Consider the following 25,319-nt stretch of genomic DNA (forward strand, 5'->3'; position numbering starts at 1 on the left):
GGCCGGATCTCGTCTCGCTGAGGCGGAGGAGGAGAAGGAGGAGGAGGAGGACGTTCGGCCTGCGCAGTGAGATGTTTGTCCGTCGCCGCCGCCGCCGCCATCGCGGAGGAGCGCGATAAAGGGAGCCGAGCCGGGCGTGAGGGGCACCCCGTGGAGCCGCCGCGCCAGCGCAGCCCCCCAGCCAAGCCCGAGACGCCGGAACCCGAGCCGCCGCCGCCACCGCCGCGGCCGCCCAGGGGCCGGCCAGCTCCCCAGCCCAGCCCGTGGGCCGCGCCGCCGCCCCCAGCGTCGCCCCTCGCCTGCCCGCCCGCCTTAAATGTGACACCGGCGCCTCGGAGTGCGACCCGAAGCCGCCGCCGGGGAGGGGACGAGCACCATGTCGAATCTGAGCAAAGGCACGGGCAGCCGGAAGGACACCAAGATGCGGATCCGGGCCTTTCCGGTGAGTCTCTTCTCGGAGCCTGGGACCCCGGGTTGGGGGCCCGGCCAAGAGCCGCACGCGAGGCCCGGGCTGAACTCCCCCAACAGGCCGCAGGCCCGGCCTCCCCTCCCCCACGCCGCCGGCCGCGGGGCGCTAGCCTTCCCGGCAACTGGGCGGCGCGGGGCCCCGGCGCGGCCGCCCTCCCGGGCCGTTCCCCGCGCCCGTCGCCCGAGTCTGGCGCCGCTCCCCCGCCCCGGAGCTGCGCCTCCGGTCGCCCTGCGGGCTGCGGCTGGGGCCCCTTCGCCGGTCCCAGATTCTCCCCACGCTCCTGGGGTGTAGGCCCAACCCCTAGTACTCCGCTCCCGCTCGGTTCCCGGGACTCCCAGCCCTGCAGGTATGGGGACTGTCCAAGTCCTTCTTGTTTGGGGTGTGTGTGTAACTTTTCACGTGGGGTTTCGCTGCGGTTGAAAAAATCACCCAGCCTAAAAGATGGCCAGCCCAACGATGAGGGGGACTGTTCTCTCCCGCTCTTCCCCTGTTCAGGAAGGGCTATGCCATCCACCTGCCCCCCACGCAGTGACAATGGTTCCACGTAATGCTCCATAGTAACATACCAACAACGTTCTGTGTGTTTACAGCATTTTTTATCCACAAGCTTCCAAAGCACTTGACAAACTCTCTTGTGCAGGAATTGCCTTGCCAATCAAAGGGAAATAAGAGAAAACAAATTGGACGGTTGGTTCTCCATTTCTTAGCCATGGAATCCCAAAAGAATGAGTAGTCACCACCCTGAGTTGCTTTACTCTTAGGGACAGCAAACGTAGTCTGTTTAGAAACTTATTCTTTTTTAGCATTACGTTGAGTCATACCCTTGCAGTGTTTAGTATATGGGGTATAACTTTGGATGTCATATCTGATTCAGATAGCCAATGGCAAGCAATTAAAGTGTACTATTGGAACAGAGGAGCTGGACATACTTGCTCATGTCGCTACAGTAACAGGTATATGTCAAGATAGACAAATTAGCAATGGAAAAGAAGATTTTAAAACAGTAAAACTAGAGAAAGAACTTGGGTTTCCTTTCTTAGAATCACAAACACAGTATATCATGCAAGGAGGGAAAAGAGGGTTTGTATTCACTTCATGAAGCATGCTTTTTCTAAAGTGTAGTTTGCACTTTAGAGGGAAGACTTATTAATATAATTGTCCTAGTTGAGTAAGAAAGCGACCCAGAGAACTTGAGGACCTCTCTGAATTCTTAAAATTTAGAAGAAGGAAATACACCTTATGCAGAACTCTGAAGTTGTAATAACAAATATTAATATCAATGTGAAGAGTCTTCAGGGTTTATGTAAATAAATGTAGGATATACTCAGGAGAATTAAATGTTTTGATGCTCATTAAAGGGATTTTATATCTTTGAAGTTTTTTTTCTAAGTAATCATGAGAAAGTACAAAGAAAGTGAGAAATGTTGACAGAAGAGAACTGATGAACTTCATGTGCACGTTTTTCCTTATAATGAAACAATGAACTGGGTTTATGATTTTGTGAGTAATGTTAGTTCTCCTGCTAAACCAGTTCTGAATATTTTTAGCAGAATCTAGAATTACTCAGAATTTTAAATAGTTTAGTACAAGAATTTTTTAAGAAAAAATAAGCTATTCTTAAAGTCTGAGTTCTTCTAATTCAGATTATTACTAAAATGTGGAGTAGTTCACATCTGACATCAGCTTACTTATGTGGATATTCTGATTAACCAGTTGTACCTTTATGTGTAGTCAACTCTTTGATCTCTTGGTTTTGCCTCTTCCTACCTGTTCTTCCATTCCTTCATTCATTCAACAAATATTACTGACGACTGTGTGCCAGGCACTGTCCTAGGGTCTTGGGATATATCGGTATAGCTTGAAAGATGAGTATCCCTCCCTTCTGGATCTTGTATTGTTGGGAGGAAGTGGTGGGAGAGAATTTCATTATTCCTTTAGCTGAAGAGTATAATAGTATGTGACAAGTTACCACATACTACTGAAACTGATTTTTTTTTTAAGCAGCATTATGGTCATGAGCTAGTTTAGACCCTTTCTGTCTAAAACTTGTTGCCCTCAAAGTTTTTCTAAAATCCTTAAATGAAGTTTGTAAGTGGCTAGTGTTTGATATTCAGTACTTAATATCTGCTAATTTTTAAAAGCATTAAGATTTTTTTTTATTTCATAAGTATTAACATCACTCATAAGTAGTTCCTACTGAAAAGAACCATTATATTTTTTAATGTATAACTTTTAAAGTCATAGTTCTTTGAACCTTCATTCAGGATGGATACATACCTCAGTGGTGTGGTATTTCACTGATTAATTTGGTAACTGAGTGCTTCTAGACCGTCAGAATTTTTTTTTTATTCCAGGTTAGCAGTCTTTTACAGAACTATAGTCTCCATGGATTGCTAGTCAGAAGTAGTAAATGCATATTATTCCATAAAGAAAATATTATGTTCATATGTACTCGTGTGTGCATACTTAAAACTGTTGTATTTTACATTACCATTTGAGATAGACAATTACTCTAAGGGAAATTGCAGTGTAATCGAAAGCCTCAAGTGCTCTTTTCAGAGTGTGTTTTATAAAATTGATGTGTAAAAAGTATAAAAATATGTTTCAGGATTGTTTTGTTTTCATTGCAAAATAGTCAGTGAAGGTACAGGATATTTTGTAAATGTGTAAACCTACTCCAGCTATAGTCCCATCAGTAAAATCAGTTTCTGAGAAACTGGTTCTTTTTAAGGTGGGAAACAATGAAGAGCTTTCTGCACTTATAGATTGGTGATGGAGGAAATATTTATTCCAGTTTGTAAACTTTCCTGCAGTGGACAAAATACATATCATTTCACATCTTTTGGGGTTTTTTGGTACCCAAAGTAACAGCAAGGGCCACAAAACTTTTTTAAGAAAGAAGTCTGTAGTTGGGAAACTTCTGGAAACGATATGGATTTGGACCAAAGAATGCTGCCCCCAGAAGTTCCTGGTCCTCTTTCCTTGCTGTTGCCATGTGTCTCACTCCTGAGCTTTTATTCCACTATGTAGGATTAGTTGCTGTCAGGTGAACCTTTTGTCCTTATCTTTGAAAAGCCATTACTCACCATCTGTACTGTCCACTGTCCACGTGGGCTTGAAAAGCTTGATTGGTTTGGAGGGAATATGGTTGAATGGAAATACTGGTCTCTCCTCTGATTTGCCTTCTTGTCTGAGCCTTCAGAGTTTAGGAGACGTGTTATGAAAGTGATTGTCTTTAGAGTGTGATCTGGAAATGGTTTCAGTTTTTGGTTTATAGAAGCATGCTAAATCATGATAATGAATCTCTGGTTGTAGTGTCCACTCCATAGTTCCAGATGGGCTTCACAGAGCACCACCTGTGTGGCGTGAACAGTTACTGATGTAGAAGTTATTGTTAGATGGAACCCGCAAAATGACTGAGATTAGAAAGAGATGAATTTTAAGATCATTTGTGATGTACTTAAATACTTAAGAGGACAAGAATTTAATGACAAATGGGGACAGTTAATGTTTTTTTTTTTTTCCTGGCTATAGTGATATTTGCTAGATATGGAGGAACAGCTTTGATCTTCAAAATAGGTTTCTCTTAGGGAAAGTAGTTGTTGCCTAGAACTAGCTGGACTGTACATAGAGAAAGGCTGAATAATAGTTTTGGAAATCACACAGGGCGGGGAATTAACTATAAGTTTGTTTTGCATTCTCTAGTGTTTTGTTACAGAGATGTTATGGAGTAAGATATAACATTCATTAAAGTGTTGCTTTCACTTAGACTGATTTTGTTCTATTTAATGGTTTTAGGACAGTGAGCTGTGTTGTAGCTGTTAGTACCTCTCAGGCTTTAGAAGTTTAAAAATAAAAAGATAAAGTAGTTATCTATAAAAGTGTATATTTTGCGTTATCTCCCTAGAAAGTTCACAGGAGCCAAGAAAATTATTACTGCCAAATTATTAATACTAAAGTTACTGAATTTGAAACAATTTTAGTAGTATAGAATATAATGTGAGAATTTGGCCTTTTAAATAATACACTAGTCACAAAGTTCTTTCAAACAAAATAGAGAAAGTGTCATTTGTTTGTACATCATTCATTCATTAAATGTAGCTAAGTAATAATAGCATTTCTCTATTTCAACAAGAATATATAATTAAGACTAGAAAAAGTAGTATGTCTTCCCTTTGTGTTATAAATTGGGAGACCTTAGAGGTAATTTTTTGCTGTTATCTTTATTCAAGAGTATCTGGGTGTTAACAGTTTTGTTAGATTTTTATAAAAGTTATTGGACAATTTGTAGTTTTAAATAATGGAACTTTGAAAATAGTTCTTGTTTGTCCATTGTAAAGTCAGCAAAAAAGTAAAAGTGCTACTAGTAAGAAATCACTGAGATAAAACATGAAGTACATTTAGTGTCTTTCTATTGTGAAAACTATTCAGTAGTAGTCTGTCAAAGCTATGAATTCATTTTAGTAGCTTTTCTAATTAGAAAAGTGATGCATATTCATGATAGAAAATTTAATAAATATCTAAACTTATAAGTAAGGAAATAAATATCACCTGTAACCCTGCCACTTGGAAATAAGCCATATTAACATTTTGATGTGTTTCCTTTTAATCTTTCATAAATGTATAAGCACACAGTAAAACTGAGGTACGACCTTTTCATATGCTGCCTTTTAAAAAATATATAGTATCTCACTGTACATTTATTTCCATGTTAAATATATAGAAAACATGATTTTGGATGACTGGGTAATACTCTCCAGTACCTTGGCTTATACATTTCCCTACTGACAGGTATTTTGATTGATTCCAGTGAATTCGTATTTTCTCTGTTATAAAGAATGCAACTGAGACTATTTAGGCACATAAATATTTGAGCCCATCCATGATTATGGAATTACTGGGCTCGACATAATTGATACATATTACCAAATGGACCTCCAGAAGGGTAGGAGTAATAATAGTACCACTCACCGAATGCTTATCATATGCCATACAGTTGTTCTCTGTACTTCGCATGTGTAAACTGATTTCATTTGCACAATAGAATACTATTACCATCTTTTTTTACCTAAGAGGCCTTGAGAGCTTAAGTAGTTTGCTTAAGATCACTTTGCTTGTAAGTGGAAGAACTAGGGTTCTTTCTAACCTAGGTAGTCTGGCTCTAAAGTGAATGCTTTAAGAATTAATTACATCTCTCAAGCTTGTATCAGTAATGTCTACCATGTAGCAGTGTCTTAGCTAACATATCTTTAATTTTGTAGGTGAAAAAAATAGTACTTCAATGCTTTATTTTGCATTTCTTTGCCTACTTGTAAGAGTAAAACTATGGATAGTCTAGGGAATTTTCATTTAGTTTTACATTAGAGTATTCAACATATGTTTTAGAAGTATGACTAAAAAGTAAAGAGACTGAGAGCATAATAGTTAAAGAGGGTGGGCTCTGGACTGTCAGAGTTTGAATGTCAGCTCCACCTCTTTCTAGTTGTGTTATCTTTAACAAGTTACTTAACACTTCTAGCCTCAGTTTTCTCCTCTGTAAAATTAGAATATTTATAAGACCTATTTTACAGGGCTGTTGTGAGATTAAAAAAAAAAGGTATTAGAACAGGACCTAGCACACAATTAACTATTGTTATACCAACATTTAGCCATGATTATGCCACAGTTTATATATTAAAATTGAATGTTATTTTTGCAAGTAATTTTATTTACTGTACAGTTATTTTAGTGATGCCGCCATTTTTTGGTGCTTACATTTTTAGAACTTACATTTTGAAAAGCTTACAGAATCAATCTGTGAACCACATTAAGAACTCAGTGTCAGGATATAGGTTTGGTACCACTGGGGTGCTTCGAAAGAATGCCACTGGCTCTTGGGTGAGGGGTAGATTCAAAAGAGAAGAGATCCAATAGTGATTATCACATAATCATCGGAATAAGTATGTAATCTTTCTGGGGTAACTTTATTGAAGGAGTAAACACTCATTTGGTGTGTACATTCTAATATGTACATTGTTTATCTAAAAATACATTTTGTTTTTATTTCCTTCCTTTTTTTCTTCCACCCTCTTTTTTGTTTCACTCATGAACTAGGCTGCGGTCCCTGCCCGAAGCTTATACCAGACACCCTTTTGAACCTGGAAGTACTTAGCATAGTGTTAGACACAGTGTGGGTGGTTAGTGAATGATCGATTAAATGAGAAACTAGTCCTTTAAGACAAACCATAGAAATTCATTACTTAGGTAAATCGATGCGGGTAGTACTCCAAAATGTTTGAACTCTTTTCAGCTGTAAGTGAAGTCTTAATTTGTAGGTCATTAATGATCATGTGGCACTTCCCTTAAAGGTTAGTCAGTCTAATCTCTTGAAACTGTAATGACTTGAAAGTAAAGGTAGTATGTACTGGCAGTAACCTTGGATTGGCGTGTCAGAAGACTTAATCTCTGGCCTAGTCTTTTCTGTTTACTAGCTGTACTCTACATTTTTTCCTTCCACCATGACACCTTCCTCCCAGCCTGTTAACTATACATGGTGATCCCCTACTTCCATTGCAGGTTGACTACCCTGTATCATCAGCCTGTTCTGTGAATTCTTTTCATCTGAAATTTACCTTTGCCCTGAGGATACAGGCTTATATTCTTGAATTGAGGTGTCTTTTTTCCTTATAATCCTTGAATCACTGGGCCCAGATGCCATTCATTGCCACATCTGTGATCCTCTTGTGTCTTGGGCCCTCGTGAACTATTTTTTTGAGTGCTTCTTGTGACCATCTCCTAACTTCGTACATATGCTCCCTCAGTCACTGAAGACTTCAATACCTTATTCACAGACATTCTCTGTAGCTTAAATTGTAACTTTATCCAGTGCATGTGGGCAGAGTCATTCTATTCATTCTAAAGTATGTTTATTGTGTGTTCCTACTAGAGGTCTGGCACTAAATATACAGTGATGATCAAACAGATCTGGCCTCTTCTGTATTACAGTGATCTTCACTTTGTCTTGGAGCTCGTCATCCCGCTACTTTAGAAATCTTAAACTTCAATATTACATTGTATCCTAGCTCCTTCATTTATTAGATGTAGGACTTGAGCAAGTCACTTAACTTCTGCCTGTTTTGTTCTCTCTTTTGTAAAAGGGAGAAAACAATATAGTACCTACCTCATAAGATGGTTGTAAGGATAGAGTTAATACATATAAAGCTCTTAGTGTCTGGCACATAGTAAGCATTATAAATAAATACAGACTGTTATTATTTCATTATTCTATCCTACTTGCTGCTTATTTCTTTCTCACATTAAATGTGCTCTTGGATTTCAAGAAGACCCCTTGCATTCTCCCAGGCTGTGGCGCCTGTTGCTAGTTGCCCCTTCTTTCCTGCCTCCCAGAGCGAGGCCAGAAATATCAGCAAAAAGCATCTTGAACCATTCTATTCATCTGCCTTCACTGCTCATATTTTTTAGACTATTGTGCACTCCTGGAGAAAATACCAAGACTGTGGTCTCTAAGCTAGTTGGACTCTCAGTGCCTCTGGGCGATATTTTTGTGTCCCTGGTAAACTCCCTCTCCCCTTTCCTGCATGAGCTATTTCAGACTTTAATCACTGTCCTTAAGCTCTTTATTGAGAGTTCTCTTATCTCTCTTTTTCAGGAAACTTAACTACTAAAGTTATCTTGTGTAAGCTTCTCTTTCAGTTATATTCATTAACCTGTATCTTTACTCATTCTCAGCTCCTTCCCTTGGGTCTCAGAGAAGGAAGGTGTTCCTTTTTCTGTCTTCCCTACCATGGTAACTACCATACCATCTCCGTTCATAGCCAAAATTCTTCAAATAGTCAGTATCTCCTTTATTAGAACATGATTTTCTTTAGAGGAGGCAGCAGGTCTTTTTGTATTGATCTTTGTCAGTGCTGCACAGTAGTAGCCAACAATGTTGAATGAATAAACTGACAAGACTCTGGTTTGTTTTCTCATCTTTAAGATGGGAACTATGGCAATCTTTCTCACAGGTTAATTGTGAGGGTTAAAAGAAATAATGTCAGAAAGTGCTTGCTAATAAACAGTGGCATCATTGAGACAGTTAAAATGATTTTCTAATCATAAAGTTAGTATTTTCAAGTAAAAGTAATATGTTTCATGTAGGACATTTATTTTCAAACTCTTATAGGGTCTCCAGGACCTAGGAGGAGTGGAGTAGGTATCTTCAGAAGTTTCCCTCTCTAGTCATTTAGAGCAGTTTGTACATTGCTCTATGTGTAGAAGATTTCTTTTTAAAAAGTTCTCTAACTATTGCTTTAAAATCACTGTCATTAATCAAGCCTTTTCAAAGTTGAGGAGAGTCCTACTTTCCCAAGTTGGTAACATTAACCAACTGAGAAATTGAGAACTGATCCTGTAGTTGTTGTAACCACTAATCCAGAGCTTTTGCTGCTAGAAGAGCTTTTGCTCTTTATTTTTTTAAGTCAATTTTAAAGTTGAAAATTAAGTAAAATTTCTTAATTTGACTTCATTTATCTAGTGATCATTGAGAAAGGAATGGACCTGAATTTGCTCTTTAAATGAGAAAGGTTACTGCTAAGCAAATGAATAAAGACTTCAAAGGGATATCTTTTACCTACTTTAAGAAAATACAAGATTCCTTAGAGACGGTTTTCTATAAAAGCAAGCCGTCATTGCTAAGAGGAATGCTTTAACGTACTGATTGCAAGTCATCCTTATCGAAAGCAGCTCTTAACTGAGCAACACTTAGCCTCTTCTATTTGCCCTGTCCTCTTGAAAGTAATCATGAAGAATTCTTTTTCTCCTTCCCTTTTCAATTTATTTAATAGTATGAGAAGTTGCTTTATAAGATGAGTAACTACAACTTGTTCAGTGTCTACCTTGTGTTAGGCTCTTTGAACTATAATTATCTCAAATTCTCAGAACAATCTTTAGATGTTACTTCTGTTTTAAATCTATCCTGGGGCTCAGAGAGACATAGTAAAATATGTGTATTACATATATACCTATGGAAGGGCAGAGCTGGAATTCAGATCCCAGGTGTATCTGTCTCAAAAATTCATGTTCTTTTCATTACACCACACTGCCTTAATTATATTCCATTAAGAATTTGCTAGATTCTGAAATATTTACTTTCATAATAGGAATATATTGGAAAGTTAATTCTAAGCTTGCCGTTTAAATGATTACCCAGGGACAGATCTAGGGCCCCTGAAGCTTATACACTGCAGTACTCTCTTTATAAAAAGGATTCAAAATTAGTTTCCAGATCTTGGAAGGAGCTTTTGCAAGCTTTAAACCTCACTAGATTCAAAGTATATGCACCTCTCATAAGAGAATACATGTTATAAAAACTTTGAATACATGTTATAAAAACTTTGAATCGATGGATGCCTATGTTGTTCAGTAAAATTTTAATATATAAATTGCTTAAGGGGGTCATAGTGTGTATTGAATAAAGCAGTCAAAATCATAACCAATAGGAAGGATATATTAGTTGACGTATTTCTTAGTTAACACTTTCCTTTTTAAGTTAAAGACTGATAGTACACATTTTTAAACTTTTTTCAATTAGAAATTTATCTTGTAAATATATGTTTAGGGCTTCCCTGGTGGCGCAGTGGTTGAGAGTCCGCCTGCCGATGCAGGGGACACGGGTTCATGCTCCGGTCCGGGAAGATCCCACATGCCGCGGAGCCTGCACGTCCAGAGCCAATGGGAGAGGCCACAACAGTGAGAGGCCCGCATAGCGCCAAATATATATATATATATGTTTAGAAAAAAGTGATTTTATGTCTTTCAGAATGTATTAAGAAGTAGTAGGTTAAACAATGAAATGAATTTTGAAGTACGAAGATCAGGTAGTTTAGAATAAGCAAATGAGACATGAAAGAAGTGTATTATTTTGATGAACGTTACCATTAGCCAAAAAAACAAGTAATTTATTTGGTCCTATTTGTTTTCATAGTTTAATTTTTAAGAGCCAGAAAGGACTTTAGAGAGAATATGTTCTAATCTTATTTAATACATGGGGAAGTGGAGAACTGGAGAGGGTGATTTTACCCAAAGGATACTTACAGCTTGAATTTATGGAAGAACCATGACTAAAAGCCTTATTTCTGGTTAAAAGCTCTTTTCTCTAGACCAAACTGAAATAAGCATATAGCCTTAATAATTCAGTGTTAATATTAGCCTGTTAATTATAAATTGATTTTGTAATATCAGACACTCAGGTGATTTGAGTTGACATGGTGTAATGGAAGGGTCCTTAGCTCAGGACACGTGGATTCCTTCATTGCTCTAACTAGCTGAGTGATCGTGGATAAGCTACTTAGCTTCAGTTTCTTCATTTGTAAAATGAAGAGATTTTAATTTGGGGTTTTCTTAGGCTTATTTCCACTCTTAAAATTTCAGTCTAGAAAGCGAATGCTGGTGTGTTCTCCTTTGCTCTAAAACATTTTGTGATGTTGCAAATGTCACCTATCTTTTCAGCCTTAGAATAAGAATGGTATATTTCAGTGGTGATGATTAAATGCTAATATGAAGCAGTGGAAAAGTTAGCTATGTTCTTACATACTTCTTTTTGTGTAAGTTGGTAGTTTTAGAGAAATTTTGAGATTTGATATCAAATTTTTGTAATAATTTTATGTTATAGGCCTTTTGTTGTCATATCACATTTAGTTTATGGTTAGGTTCATTCAAAGACAGAGCTAACTGTGGCAGTTTGTATTGTTTTACATGTTTTTTTCTCTTTGGAGTGTGTGTAGCTGATTCTGGTGTAAACTACTTTGTTATCGTCCAACAGTTTTATACATCTTTACACTTTATCATAGTTTTAGAAAAACTGGGTTTATCCATTTCAAAAAAAAAACATAGCGATGTAAGCTAAAGAGAACAAAGTATTGTCATTTTTTATTAAAATTCATAGTTTTAGATTGTAGGATAGAAATATGGAACTCAAACATGCACTTAGATATGAAGTATTTTTTGTCTGTAGCATTACTACTACTACTTTGAGATTCCAGCCAGAAATATATGATTCTTGCTTTTCTATTATTTTTGTTTTCCAGATGAAAGTTTAAGAGCTAGTTTATACACGAGCCCTTACTATTATTGAGATTTAATAGTATATTGAGAAATACAGCAAATGTTTTTATAATTTTAAAGTGTTGATCTTACAGATGTAATAACTAATCTTCTTAATAGGGAGAGTCTCTATGTTTGAAGAGTTCTAGTCAAGATGAATATTGTATTCTCTGGATAAAACGTGTTTCAGGGTGCCAATAACATCTCTTTATATCAGCGAAAATAGCACCAATAGGAGAGTGACAAACTTCTTGACTCAGGGAGAATACTTATGATTGCATATTATTTTTTGTGGTCATCATCAGACTATGAAATGTTACATATACATTTTTTCACATATGCAAAGATCATTCACAGAGATATCGTTGAAAGAATATTGTTAGTACTCTTAAGTCACTTGTGACTTAACTGAACTTTAACAGGCTAATGTGAAAGCTTGAACTTAGTCTTTGAAAGAAATGTTCCAGATTTTTAAATTGATTTTTGAACAGCCTACTCATGTTGAGAACTGAAATGCAGATTTTAATAATTGAACCGTCTGTTGATGATTTAAGTGTCTCATTGTAAATGTTACTGTTCTGTAATTTAGTGATATTAGAGGCCAGTTGAGTGTAGCTCAGCCTTAATTTGTGATTTCATAGCATTTTCCCGGACTACTGTGCTTTTCTAATTGATAATTGTCATTATCAGTCGTTACTTTCGGCAGCACAATTCCAGCACAGAAGGCTGTATGTTTCTTCCTTGTAGTAAAGAAAAAGAAATTTATTGAGCAAGTGATGTGTGTCGGATGCTTTCACAAACTTTCTTAATTGCCATACAATACACCATTTTCTCCCATTTCTCTTGTTACAAGCAGATGAGGAAAGTGAAGTTTGGAAGGTTAAATAACTTGCCCAAAATCTGAATGTGTCCCACTGGGCTGTTTCCTCAAAGCTTGGATCTTTGGCTATCTTTTGATGGTTGAGGATGTTTAAAAATTAACTGATGAATAAATGGGATTATTGGAGATGTCATAAGTCATTGTGTAGCCATTGGTCATCAAGTAGGTTCATCATCATTACTAACTCTAACGGGACTGCATTCAAATCAACTAAGAATCATAACATGTATTAAAAAGGATACAATAAAATAAGGGAACAGAGACTTGATATTAGTCTAAGGTGCTTATAATCTGGGAGGGAACTTCCTTACAAAATTTATGGCTTAGTTGTATTTATCTAGAACATTGCCATTCCTCAGATATTTGTACCAAAGCAGCTGTTTTGAGGCTGAAGCTCAAAATTAAGATCAAGCATTTTTCCTTGTTTATTTTTTTTCTAGCTGTGTCATTCTGAATTGCCTGGAATTTCAAATTCTCACCCTTTTCCCCCACCCACCCTGTTCTAAATTTCTTGTAGAAAATTATTCACAGGGGACTAAAGACTTTTTGTCCTTTGTATGTAGTGGATGTGAAGAGTACAGTTCTCTTCCTTTTAGTTTTAATTGGCTAATGCTGTAGTTCTCCAGCTCTCAGTAATTACAGAACCTTCAAGATGTGTAAGTGTATAATAGACTGACATCCTTTTAAATGCAGCATTTTGAAGGTTTATGTTTTTATATCTTTTAAGTAATGTAGATGAAAAACCAGAGATGTTTGTGAAAGAAAATAAAGATTGTTAGTGTTATTTTTGTTATTGATACTTCCTAGTGAGGGGATTATAATCCTGGATTGGGGACAGGGAAGTGGGCAGAAGTCACTTTTAAAAAATAAAGTCTTGTTTGGTTTCTAAGAGGTCTCACTAAACCATGGACATTTAAGAATACTCAATTATATCTTTCGTTTGAAAAAGAGCTTTTGTTTCTTTTCTTGCTAAATGAATTTACTTTGCTGAACACTTTGTAACTTGAGCTTGTTGGGGAAAGATGCAGCATATATCTAAAATAAGCAGACATTAAATGTTTGTGTATATACGTATGTGTGCATTTTATCATTTTATTGTTTTGCTGAAGCATTGTTACCAGATCCCTTCCTGAGTGTATTTGTAGTTATTGCAACCTGAGTAAGTCAGTTTCATCAATGGGATTAAAATCCTGCTCAAATACTTTGGAATATTACTTTAAAGTGTTAGGGCTTTTAAATGACTCTGAGTGAAGTCTAGAGTGATGTTTTTAATGGTTAACATTGATGACTTAGAGTTTATCATCTAGTCCTTTTAACTTTCATTGACAGTTAATGTTGTATTCTCTATCAAGGATAGGTGAGAAATTCACCCATCAATTAATCAGTAATGTAATTATTTTGCCACTGCTCATTTGATGCCAGGACCAAAGCGGGTATGTAGCAATATGTACTTGAAGCCTGTTTCCTTGGGTGTATTGTTTTTGGACTTATTTGATTTGGGGAAAGACTGTAACTTGTAGATCTCCTCCTGAATAGCCTTTTTTTAATCCACTATTTTCCTCCTAGTTAACATTTATTAATAAAGTTAATGATTAAGCAGCCTTTTGAAGCATTTAGTTAGGTGAATGTGAAAATACTACTTGATATATGAAATTTGAGAGTCTTTTGCTTGTACATTATTGTACTTTATTTCTGTTTGGAAAATATATTATTTTAAAATTACATTAATCATTACATAAACACGTTAAATTATTTTTCAGTATCATTGTGCTTAGTAATTCAAATGTTCATGTTTTCAAAATTACATTGGTATAACATAGGTAAAACAACATTCCCCAGACATTTGTTTATGGCCTTCTAAGTAACATTGAAGAAAAATGCACAATCCCTCAACTATCTCATAGTCTAATGGAGGAAAAAGATTCACAAACAGATAATTATGCAGCAGTATGGTAGGGTGGTGATAGATATAACCCGAGTATTATGAAAGAGCTGAGAAAGAGTTGTTAACTTTGCTTGAGGAGGTCAGGGAAGGATTTTTGGAGGATGTGACACCTGAGCTGTGTTCAGAAGCTATGTAAAGAATCAAAGAGGCAGAAGAGGGGTGTATAAAGAAGACATGAGAGGGTGGTGTGTGGAGGGGAGGTGTGACAGTGGACAGGAATAACCACTGGTTTAATGTTGCCAGGAAGTGAATGTAAGATAGGTAGTAGTTAGTGAAAGATGAAGTTAGAGAAGTAGGCATAGACTGACTAGATCATGAAGTGTTATGTTCCCTTTTAAAGCACACACCCCCCCCCCCAGTTGCTAATGAGAGGTGAGTTTTGAACAGGAGTGTGATGCTGATGTGGTTATTTTAATGATTTTGAGGAAGATGGATTCCAAGAGGTTATTAGAGTTCATGGTGGCTGGAAGGCTGTTGCAGTAATCTAGATGAAAGTTTTAGGGCAACAGTATTCAGGATGAAAGATTGGGAGCATATTTGAGAAATCTCTTGGGCCTGATGTTGGTAGCACTTGATGATTGGATGAGAAAGGGATGAGAGAGAGGAAAGAAGAAAAGTTAAGGCTTACGCTTCTAGCTTGTATAACTAGGTGGTTTGTGTTGCCGCTACTGAATTAGAGAATACAGAAAGAAGATTTGGGTGTGTTTGGAGAGTGAGTTTACCAGAAATTTTGGACATGATAAGTTTGATATGTGTCTGGAAAATTTGGTTGGGCATATCCAGCAGGTGGTTGAATACAGTAGTTAAGGCTTTGGGGGAACTTCTGGGCTGGCAATGTAGATTTGGGAGCAATTAACATGTAAGCCAGTAATTTATCTTCTTTGAGATGAGGACCAAACTTCTTGGGAAATCTGATAAGAGCTAGTGACCCACCATCCAGAAAAGAAGTGCACACACATTATATTTGCAAAATTTTATATGCAGTTTTAGGAGGCTCCAGAATCCCTTGCCAATCTAGAGCCTTGTAAATTTTAGAACACTAGAAGTATATATATATAGTAGTTGTAACTATGATAATGAATGGAAGTGCAGCCAGTGTAGAGTGAAAAGAAGAACCAAGGACAGAGCTCTGGGGATTAAAATGATTTAAATGACACTGGAAGAATAGGAGATATGAAGTAGGGGAATATTGTTTCTGAAAGAAGGCTACATTTTACTGACTTTCATTTAGCATAGTTGTCCTCTTAAGGTACTTTTGTTTTAGCTGTTTATTTGCTAAGCCTAAAAACTATTTTTTTTCCTGACATTTGATGCCCATAGATGAGAGTTCAAGAGATTCTGTCAGTTATTCAGCATGTGAGGGATTATACCGTAGTCCCTCGGTATCCATGGGGGATTGGTTATAGGACCTCTTCAGATACCAAAATCTGAGGATGCTCAAGTCCCTTACATAAAATGGCATAGTACAGTCAACCCTGTATCTGCGAGTTCCATGGATATGGAAGGCTGACTGTACTGTGCCCTAGGCTGGGCTGAATTCTACTGACATTTGCATTTAATCCTCTTGATAGTCTTTTTGAGATAGGTATTGTTATTAAACCTACTTTTTTACAAGTGAGGAGATAAAGGTTTAGAAGAATTAAGTAATTTGCCCAAGGTTGCGTGGCTTATGAATTTAGCAGAGCCATGACGCAAATCCAGGCCTGTCAGACAGCAAAATCTATACTCTCTACTAATACACTGTACTGTGTTTACCAAGATAATCAGTGATTATACTGTAATATTACTTTACCCTATTAGCACAGTGGGATGGGAGGTGAGTTCAGTGGTTTGTACTGGATTTGAGAATACGAATTCCGATTCCAGCTCTGTGATTTTGGGTAAGTCATTTAATCTCTCTCGGTCTATTTTGTTCTCCTTTGTTTGAACATTTTTATACCTGAGCAATCACCAGAAGAAACATTTTTGCTCTCTGTCTTCATTTCTATCTATGAAGCACAAATACTGAGGAAAATACTACATACCATCTTGGATTTCAAAATAATGCTTGATTTATATATGTGAGAAATGATTCTTTAATTACAATGTAAGAGTATTTGTACAATATTTGAAGCCTCTTAGTTTATATCTTTAAAATACTTTAGTTTCTAATAGAAAATTTAGTAATTCATGCTGAGTAGAGACGTTTTTGTATGTTTTCTAGCTTTCATGGGATCTTATGTTACAGAGCCTGAAAAGATCATTTGAAGTTTTTGCTCAACTATTAGCAGTATAGTTATCTCTGGAGTTTTTAGTCCGCATTAACTTTACTCTTTTTTGAAATTGGTTTGAACGTTCTGCTTTATATGTTCGTTGTTTAACTGCAGGGATGGTGTCTTAGCCTGCTTTATTGTAACCTCTACATATGCTGTCAGCAAACTAAAACCACGTTGCACATACATGGAGTATTTGAGGCCATCATTATCACGTTGTCTTGTGGGCTTTATTTGTGAAAAGTTGCAAATAGCAACATCTATTTATATTTTATATGGATGGCATCCTCTGTATGAGAATATCTGATAAAAATAGGTAGTAGTTTAGATGTAAGGGTAAATTCTCTTAAGGCCATTTCAGAGAAGTCTCTGATAGACCTGGATTTGAATAATATTTGAGTAACAGGAAAGAATTTGTTTTCTAAAGAGTTCCTTTTTAAGCTCTCCAGAAAAGATCAGAATAATAAGACTCAGTTTGAGTCATCTGCTTAAGAATCCTCTTGATTGGGAGTTGAGCTTGTTTGACTGAATGAACTGTTTTGCCTACCTACTTCTTCCTCTTTCACATTCATACTCATTGTACAGGACTTGGAGAGGATTCTTTTTTTTTAACCACTTTATTGAGGTAAGCTGTACATATTTAATGTATGCAACTTGATGAGTTTGGAGGTAAGTATTCATTTGTGAAGCCATCACAATCTATGCAATAAACATATCCATCACCTCCAAAACTTTCTAGCTTGAGAGGATTTTTTTAGCTCGGTATCTTTTATCCATTTCAGGGCAGAAGTGTACATGAATCTGATAAGTAGTTGATGCAGTGTTTCCCTGGTTGTGAACGTGGAACTTGTAGGTTTTCTGAGCATGAAGAGGGCCGCTTAGTCAGAGATTAGTAGAAAATCAATCAGCAGGTGTAAGTGCTTGTTATATGCCAGCTATTATTTTAGTGGCTGAGGTTATTCAGCAGTGACGAAAATCCCTGCCTTCATGGAGCTGACATTTGACTGGGAGGAGAGAGGCCAGGAAAAGAAGTAATGTGAGGTTGGAATTTGAGGGTCACTAGTAGGAGGAGGCTGCTGTTGTAAATAGAGTAGCTAGTTAAAGCTTTATTTTAAGGCGACAGTTGAGCAGAGTTTTGAGGTTGATCAGTGAATGAGCCACTTAGGTATCTTGGGGAAGAGCATTCCAGACAGAGAGAGTAGCAAATACCAACTTGAAGTGAACTTGTTTGCCATATTCCAAGGAGTAACAAGGAGGCTGGTGGGGCTGGAGCAGAGAGAGCAAGGAGGAAGAATAGATGAAGTCAGAGAGATTATCAGGTCGAATAAGGCTTTGTAGAATAGCGTAAGGACTCTGACTTTAACTACAAGAGAAATGAGAAGTCACCGAGGGTTGTGAGCTGCCGAGTGACATGATTTGGTTTGTTTTCAGAAGGTCACTCTGATTGCTCTATGATATTGGGCAAAGAGCAGAAACAAAGACCAGTTAGGAGGCTGTTGTAATAATCTGAGAGATAATGGTGGTTTAGGAGCAGTGGAAGAAATGAGGAATTAGGTTCTGGGTACATTTTGAAGGTAGAGACAACAGAATTGCCTTTTGTTTTACAAGTGAGGTGAGAGACTAAAGAGGACTTGATTACAGACTTTTTGGCCTTAGCAACTGGAAGGATGGAGTGGATATCTGCTCAGTTGGAGAAGACTGCAGGGGAAGCCAACTTAGGGGAAAAGATTAGGCTTTCTGTTGAGATGCCTAGTAGATTTTCAAGTAGAAATATTGAGTAGGTAGCTGAACATAAGACTCTGGTGGTGAGGGCTCCAAACAGGTTATATAAATTTTGAGGTTAACTTAAAGCCATGAGACCAGATGAGTTAACTTCACCTAAAAGCCGAGCGTGGATAGGTAAGAGGTTCAGACAAGAGGTTGGAGGTTGTAGTGATGAGTAAGAAGCAGTAAGCACGCTGACAAATGGGAGCAAGTGGAATAGGAAGAGAAATGAGATTGTAGTGCTTGGAAGGCAGGTGAGGAATCTGTGTCAAGTGGTAGGAGTGATCAGCTCTTTGAATTACTGCCAGAAAGGTCGAGTACGATGAGAAGTGAGACTTTTGACTGTTAGATTTAGCAGCGAGGAAGTCACTGGTGACCTTCTCAAGAGTAGTTTCTGTGAAATGGTAGAGATGAAAGACTTATTGGAGTGGATTCAAGATACAACGGGAAAAATGTGACTTGGAGACAGTGAATATAGAAGTCTTCTCCGTAGCCCTGTGATTTTGTTGTAAATGAAAAAGAAAAATTAGGTGGTGCTGGAGTAATACGTGGGGTTGTGAGGATTTGTTTGTTTGTTTGTTTTCAAGATGGGAAACTGAGGGTATTAAATGCAGGTGGAAATTACCTAGCAGGAAGGAAAATTTTGATGATGCTGGGAAGGGAGATTGCTAAAGGGAGGTCCTTGAGTAGGTGAGTTGGGATGGAACTAGAGCAATACTTGTTAAACTTCATTTTGTATAGGTATCACCTGGGGTTCTTGTTAAAATGCAGATACGGTTCTGTAGGTCTGGGATGGGGCCTGAAATTCTGCATTTCTAACAAGTCCCTAGATGATGTCTGTGCTATAATTTGAGTATAAGAACTTGGCACTTTGAGCACAAGAACTAGCAGGTTATATTGGTATACAATCAGGTAGGTTAGTGGATATGGCCAGAGTTTGTGCAGTGTCTCTTCAGGTTACTTCTGTTTTTTCAGTGGAACAGGAAGCAATTCATTATCCTGGAGTGGATGGAGGAGATGGTGTAAAATCATCCAGGAAAGTAGAGTCCGTCTAGAAAAGTAGGATTGTGGGGTTGTACTAAGGGCCGACTTGTGGTTAGTGGTTATGAATTTAAATTCAGATGGATCGAATATGGTTGTATGTATGTTATTCTGTAGTTGCTTTCAGCTGTGTGGGTGCATGTGAGGCGTAGGTGGGCAGTTGGTGTTTAGAATGGCAAGTATTTTGGAGGGGGGGAAGGGGGCAAGTTATTTATGGGTGTATACAAGGTGCTTAGAAATGACGGACCATGGAATCTAAAGTGGGAAAGGAGGAAAATGAGAGAATGCTAGGTTTAACAAAGAAAATGTGTGGTTTTATTGTTTTTTTTGTTTTTTAATTACAGATCTCCTCATCTTTAATTTGCTAAGGAGCTCTGCAGATCTTCAGGAGAGGAAAATAGTGTTCATGTCCCCAATTTTTTTTCATCAAGGAACCTTTCTGTCTCTCTGAGCTCATATTCTACTAAATAAATTTAGGGAAAATATGTCTTACACTTTTTGGCTAAAGCAAGTATTAACATCAGGGATTATGATTTTATTTAAAGTGGAGGGTTGTGCTGCAGATAAGAAAGAAGGGAGGTGTTAAAAGGATTTGTTAAAAATTTCTTCTATCAGCTCTAAAAACTTATTTTAAAATGTATCCCTTTATTTCTGTTAAAATAGATTGTTAACATCCTTGTAAGTCATGCAGATTTATAATCATAGCCATATAATAAAATATTTACTATATGGACAAATACAGAAAGATTTTCAACCATTGGTTTTTTTTTTTTTTTTTTGTCTCTTTCTCTCTTTTGGATATTACAGATGACCATGGATGAAAAATATGTAAACAGCATTTGGGACCTTCTGAAAAATGCAATTCAAGAAATCCAGCGTAAGAATAACAGTGGTCTTAGTTTTGAGGAGCTCTATAGAAATGCATATACAATGGTTTTGCATAAACATGGAGAAAAGCTCTACACTGGACTAAGAGAAGTTGTTACCGAACATCTCATAAATAAGGTATCCAACTTTAAAGGACTGTTGCTAACTATATTGAATCTAGAAGTATTATTTTTAAAGGTTCCAGGAAGCCTATAGAAATAATTAGTAGCTATATTATAAAACCTCACTTAAAACTTACAATCAGCTAAACCAGAATTTTTGATAATTGAGAGAAGGTGAAGTTTGTGATCTTTGATAGATATAATCTCGGAAGCAGACTTTTAATTTACATATGCTTGTTTATTAATATGTTAATTACAGATCATTATTTCTTTCTTTAAAATGCTTAATCAGCCCATTTTAGCTTTCTCTTCTTTCTCTATATATTTGAAAATAATAAGACTACATTGTTTAAAAAATATTGTCTAAGTCTTTTCACCAGATGAAATTAACTTTATATAAATTTTTTAAGATAAATTAGTGTTGGACTGTTAACATTATAAAATGGTTCTTTGGTTCCAAAAAGATGTATTTGTTTTTTTAGAGCAAATGTTTTTATAAAGCAGACTCTTCCACTGAAAGTATGTCTTGCTTTAAGATTGTCAGATAAGATGTAAAATACCACAGATAAATAAAAACTTCTCAAAGTTTTTGTGTGGTATTAAGGTATTTGTTTTTTAAACTTTATTTTAAAAAAATGGAAAGTTGCATCAGTAGTACAATGATTTACCAGTTGTCAACATTTTGCCACATTTTAGCCAGTCTTCCTATTGGTACTTGTTATTACTGTTACTGGTATTATTATTATTGCTGGACAGTTAAGAGAATAAGTTTTAGATTCATTTACTCTTAAATACTTTGGAATGTTTCTCCTAAGAACAAGGAAATTCTCTCACTTAACCAAAGAACAATGTTCAAAATCAGGCAGTTTAACATTAATATAAAACTGTTATCTAATATGGTCCACATTCAAATTCACCAGTTGTCCTGTGTGGAGGTGATGTCATTTATAGCAGTTCGTTTTCGGATCCAGGATCTAATCCAGGATCACACACAATTCCTCAGCCTTTCTTTGTCTTTCAGCACATTGACATTTTTGAAGAGTATAGGTCAGTTGTTTTGTAGATTGTCCCTCAGTTTTTGGTTTGTCTGATTGTTTCCTCATGACTAGTTTCAGGTTATGCATTTTTGGCAGGAATAATACATAAGTGATGTTGTGTCCTCAGTGCATCACATCAGGAGGCACATGATGTCAGTTTATCCCATTATTGGTGATGTTAACTTTGATCACTTGGTGTCCGCCAGATTTCTCCACTGTGAAGGTACCTTTTTTCCCTTTGTAATTCATAAGTAATTTGTTCAGATATATTTTGAGACTGTATAAATATCCTGTTCCCCAAGAAACTTTCATGTGATGGTTTTAGCATCCATTGATGATTCTTGCATGAATCATTATTGCTACGATGGTTACAATATAGTCACTTTCTATTTCTACTCTTCCTTCTGTAATTCTTTTCTCTTAAATGGGATTACATGAGCAGGTAGCTAGTATCTCATGAAGCAAGGTGATTATGTTCTTCATGCATTCAACAGTTTTTTGTTAAGTGCCTGCCATGTACAGCTTTCTAAGAAAATCTAGTAGATGCAAAGAGATATGATGCTGTCCCTTCCTAGGTTTGTTTTTGCTTTTATTCTGATGGAGAGATGATACACACATTTAGGTAACAGTGTGAGGCATTATATAATTCAAAGGCAAATGAGTTGTATGGGCAATAAATGGCTTAGGAATTCAAATGAGGGAGAGATTACCTTGGGCTGTAAGATTTCATGGGAAAGGATGAAATTGAACTGAGCCATGAAAAATTTGGGATATAAGTGAACAGTGTGGAAGGTGTTCCAGGATGGCAGATGTCACATGATTATACAGAAATAAACTTGGATGATAAGTAGAGTTTGACTGAGGTGTATAATAATTTATGGGGATTAGTGGGGTATAGTGTTGCAAAGTTGGTTTGGGCACAGATTGGAGAACTTCAATGCCAAGCTGAGGAATTTGGACTTTACAGTGGAGGTTTATTGGAGGTTTTTAAGTGGATGATATTGTGACAAAATATTTTAAGAAGATTAAGATGAGAATGATATAAATGTAGAATGGGGGGAATGTGTGCTATAAACAGAAGACCTTGAAAAATCTACGTTAAGGTGATAGGCTAGAAATGAGTGGATGATGTCAGAAATTCTGAAGACCAGGTAGAATTTGTTTACTGGGAGAATTATGGTGCCACCAATAGAATTATTGTGAACTTATAGTGGAAAACTTATTTGGAATGCGTAGAGGAGATGACAGATTCTGTTTTAGGTTATATTGGAAATTTTTATAGTTAGAAAGCACCTTAAAAATCATTTTACATGTGATAAAATTTGAGTGTGAGATTGTAATAAGATGTCCAAGTAAAAATATGATGTGTTTGGAGATATACAGGTTCAGAGCTTGGGCAGGAACTCAAAACTGGAGATCAAGATCTGACACTTGGTAGCATGTACTGAGGAATATGTGTTGGAGTGCAGAAAATGAAAATCCCAGAGCCAAGGGATGTCATCTTCAAAAGCAAACTGTGGTAAATAGGTGTGGGAAATGAAGACTGATTTAAGAAACTTGACATCAAAAGAAGGAAGAAAAGTAGAGTGGGGGAGTTTTGCCTAAAGCGGTTGAAGAGGAGAAGATTGGAGCAACTGAATTTTTGGGTATGGAGAGAGTGTGGAATTGAACAGTGGAGAAGTGAAGGTAGAAGAGGGGCATGTTCTCATTTGCCAGAGGTTCTATAGGGTATGATAATAATATCCCCAGCTAACTCTTATTTAGCATTTACTACGTGCTAGGTCCACTTCTAGTGCTTTTAGATGTATTCACTTATGTAATGGTCACAACCCAATGAGCCAGATACTACTATTATCTCTATTTAAAAGTGAAGAAACAGAGGGCACAGAATTGGTGATTTGTCCAGATGCATGTAGCTAGTAAGTGGCCTAGCTGGAACAGTATTGAAGTAGTGCGGCTTCAGGCCGAGTCCTTAATTTTTCTATAAATCTGCTCCTGAGGCATAATGAATTGATCAAGATGCAGTAAATATATGCTGAAATTGAGGGTGCATGTGGGGTTTTAGGAAAATCGGTTCAGTTTTTGTAAAGCTATAGTCCTTTAAACTTTAGTTCTTGGTATATTTATAATTAAAATGAAGGAGTTGGCAGTAATATCTTTGAGATGCTTTAGTTCTAAGACTATCATGAATCTAATAATTAAGCAGTGCAAGTTCTGAAAATGAGATGAAGAGACTTGGAGTAGCTCCTGTGGGGAATATACTAAGGGAACTGGCAAGTGAGGAAAGAGATAGCTCAGTAGGAGTTGTCCTGAATGTGTGATCTATCGTGTGTGTTTTTTTTTTTTTTAAGCAGTGCTTTGCAGCTTGGGCACAGATGCAGAAAAAACATTTGTAGTTATTTGGTTTGGTTGAGAATCGGCTCTTTCAAAAAGTGAAGAGTGGAGGGGAAGCCAGAGTGTGAGGTCAGTGTTGATGTGATTGATATTTGGACTCTGAAACATGGTTAGGTAGAAATCGAAGTCATGTGAACGATAACTCCATGGTAACTGTAAGAGCTTCAGCATATTGTTAAGTCTCTTAAAGTGGTCCCATATCTAAGATTAACTATCATTTCAAAATATAGGCATTTCCCTATAATATATTCCAGAGAACATGTATTCAAGTTGATTATGCTAAAGAATTACAAAGTGTATATGCTAAACTTTTATTTCTCTTACAGATGTTAATGATATATCAACAGCATCTGAAAATATTCTTTAATTTTTATTTCTTTCACAAATACTCATTTGATCACCTTAAGCTAGTCAATTTCTGACTAGGGGATGTACCATTGTCAGCATATCTAATGATTGATTTCTTTATTTAAATTGAATTAAGTTTTTGAACCTCTGTTAGTATCTATGCTTTCATTTTTGTGTTTTCCATTGATCTTATTTCACTTTTACTCTTATAAGACACTTTAAAAAGTCATACAAATACGGTACTGTCTGAAGGGGACACTGTTAAAGGAAGTCTGTTAACTGATAGGGCCATCATACAGTAGACCAAAATGTTTGTCCCCTGATGTCGGAAGTCTCCATTTGTTTACTAGATGGGACTTAGGGATGTTTTTGATCTAATGTGCAGAAATATAGTTTGCATGGAAATCAATATTGCCTGTCTCTACATTGCACCTTCTGACTGGAAGGTAAGAGAGTGGTTTAGGGTTCTGTGGTATCAAAGTAACTGTCTCAGTCTCACAGAATATATCCCTTTTTATGGTTCTGAAAGCATTCCTATGTGGTCCACTCCTCATTTTTTCGTTTACTATGCTTTTAGCAGTTAGCTGAACTGCCTAAGTAATAATAATATATTTTTTAAAGCAAAGTTATTTTCGACTGAAGTGAACCTTTTAGTGCTGTGGTATAGACAGCCAGGACCTATCTTTTCACATTGAAGAATTCAGAGGAAATACAATTTTTTCATGGCATCAGAGTTCGTTGGTACTCCGATTTCAAGATGAGAATAGTGAACATTTTGAGGAACATTTTTGGTAAAGCAGAGTGGTATAAACTACAAGAGGGCAGCTGATGGGAGGATAGTTCTTTGCAATGAAAGTAGCTGATAATGGGCTTTGGAAATAAGTTTACAGAATTGAAGCAGGCATAGAAAAGCTAGATGCTGTTTCTCTTTCTTAGTAGTATATTCTTCCTATCTCTAGAAGAATGTTTCCCCAAGAAACTGAGACCCAAAGGAATTTAGTAAATTTCTCAAGACCGCAAAGCAAAACTTAGGGTGTGATGTGGCCTTTGTGCCTTGTCATTAAAAAAAAATTCTTGTCTTATTTAGTAAATATGAAGACATTTCAGAATTCACAGGG

At 36.9% G+C, this 25,319-nt stretch overlaps 1 protein-coding gene across 3 annotated transcripts in view; it reads left to right on the forward strand.

Annotated features, from left to right (window-relative positions):
* The first annotated feature begins 239 nt into the window (after positions 1–239).
* CUL3 (cullin 3) overlaps positions 240–25,319 on the forward strand; it is a 96,863-nt gene continuing 71,783 nt past the window's right edge. Inside the window, exons 1-2 of one of the 3 annotated variants that reach the window (XM_067740398.1) lie at positions 240–442; positions 20,241–20,438. In XM_067740398.1, coding sequence (XP_067596499.1) covers positions 377–442; positions 20,241–20,438 — 264 coding nt within the window. In that variant the 5' untranslated portion in view covers positions 240–376. Of the gene's footprint in view, positions 443–20,240; positions 20,439–21,619; positions 21,683–25,319 lie in introns of those variants that run through there. The other 2 variants (XM_067740399.1, XM_067740400.1) reach the window with 2 other exon arrangements.

The sequence above is a fragment of the Pseudorca crassidens genome, chromosome 6 (assembly GCF_039906515.1).
Source record: "Pseudorca crassidens isolate mPseCra1 chromosome 6, mPseCra1.hap1, whole genome shotgun sequence".
In the NCBI taxonomy this organism is placed as follows: Eukaryota; Metazoa; Chordata; class Mammalia; order Artiodactyla; family Delphinidae; genus Pseudorca; species Pseudorca crassidens.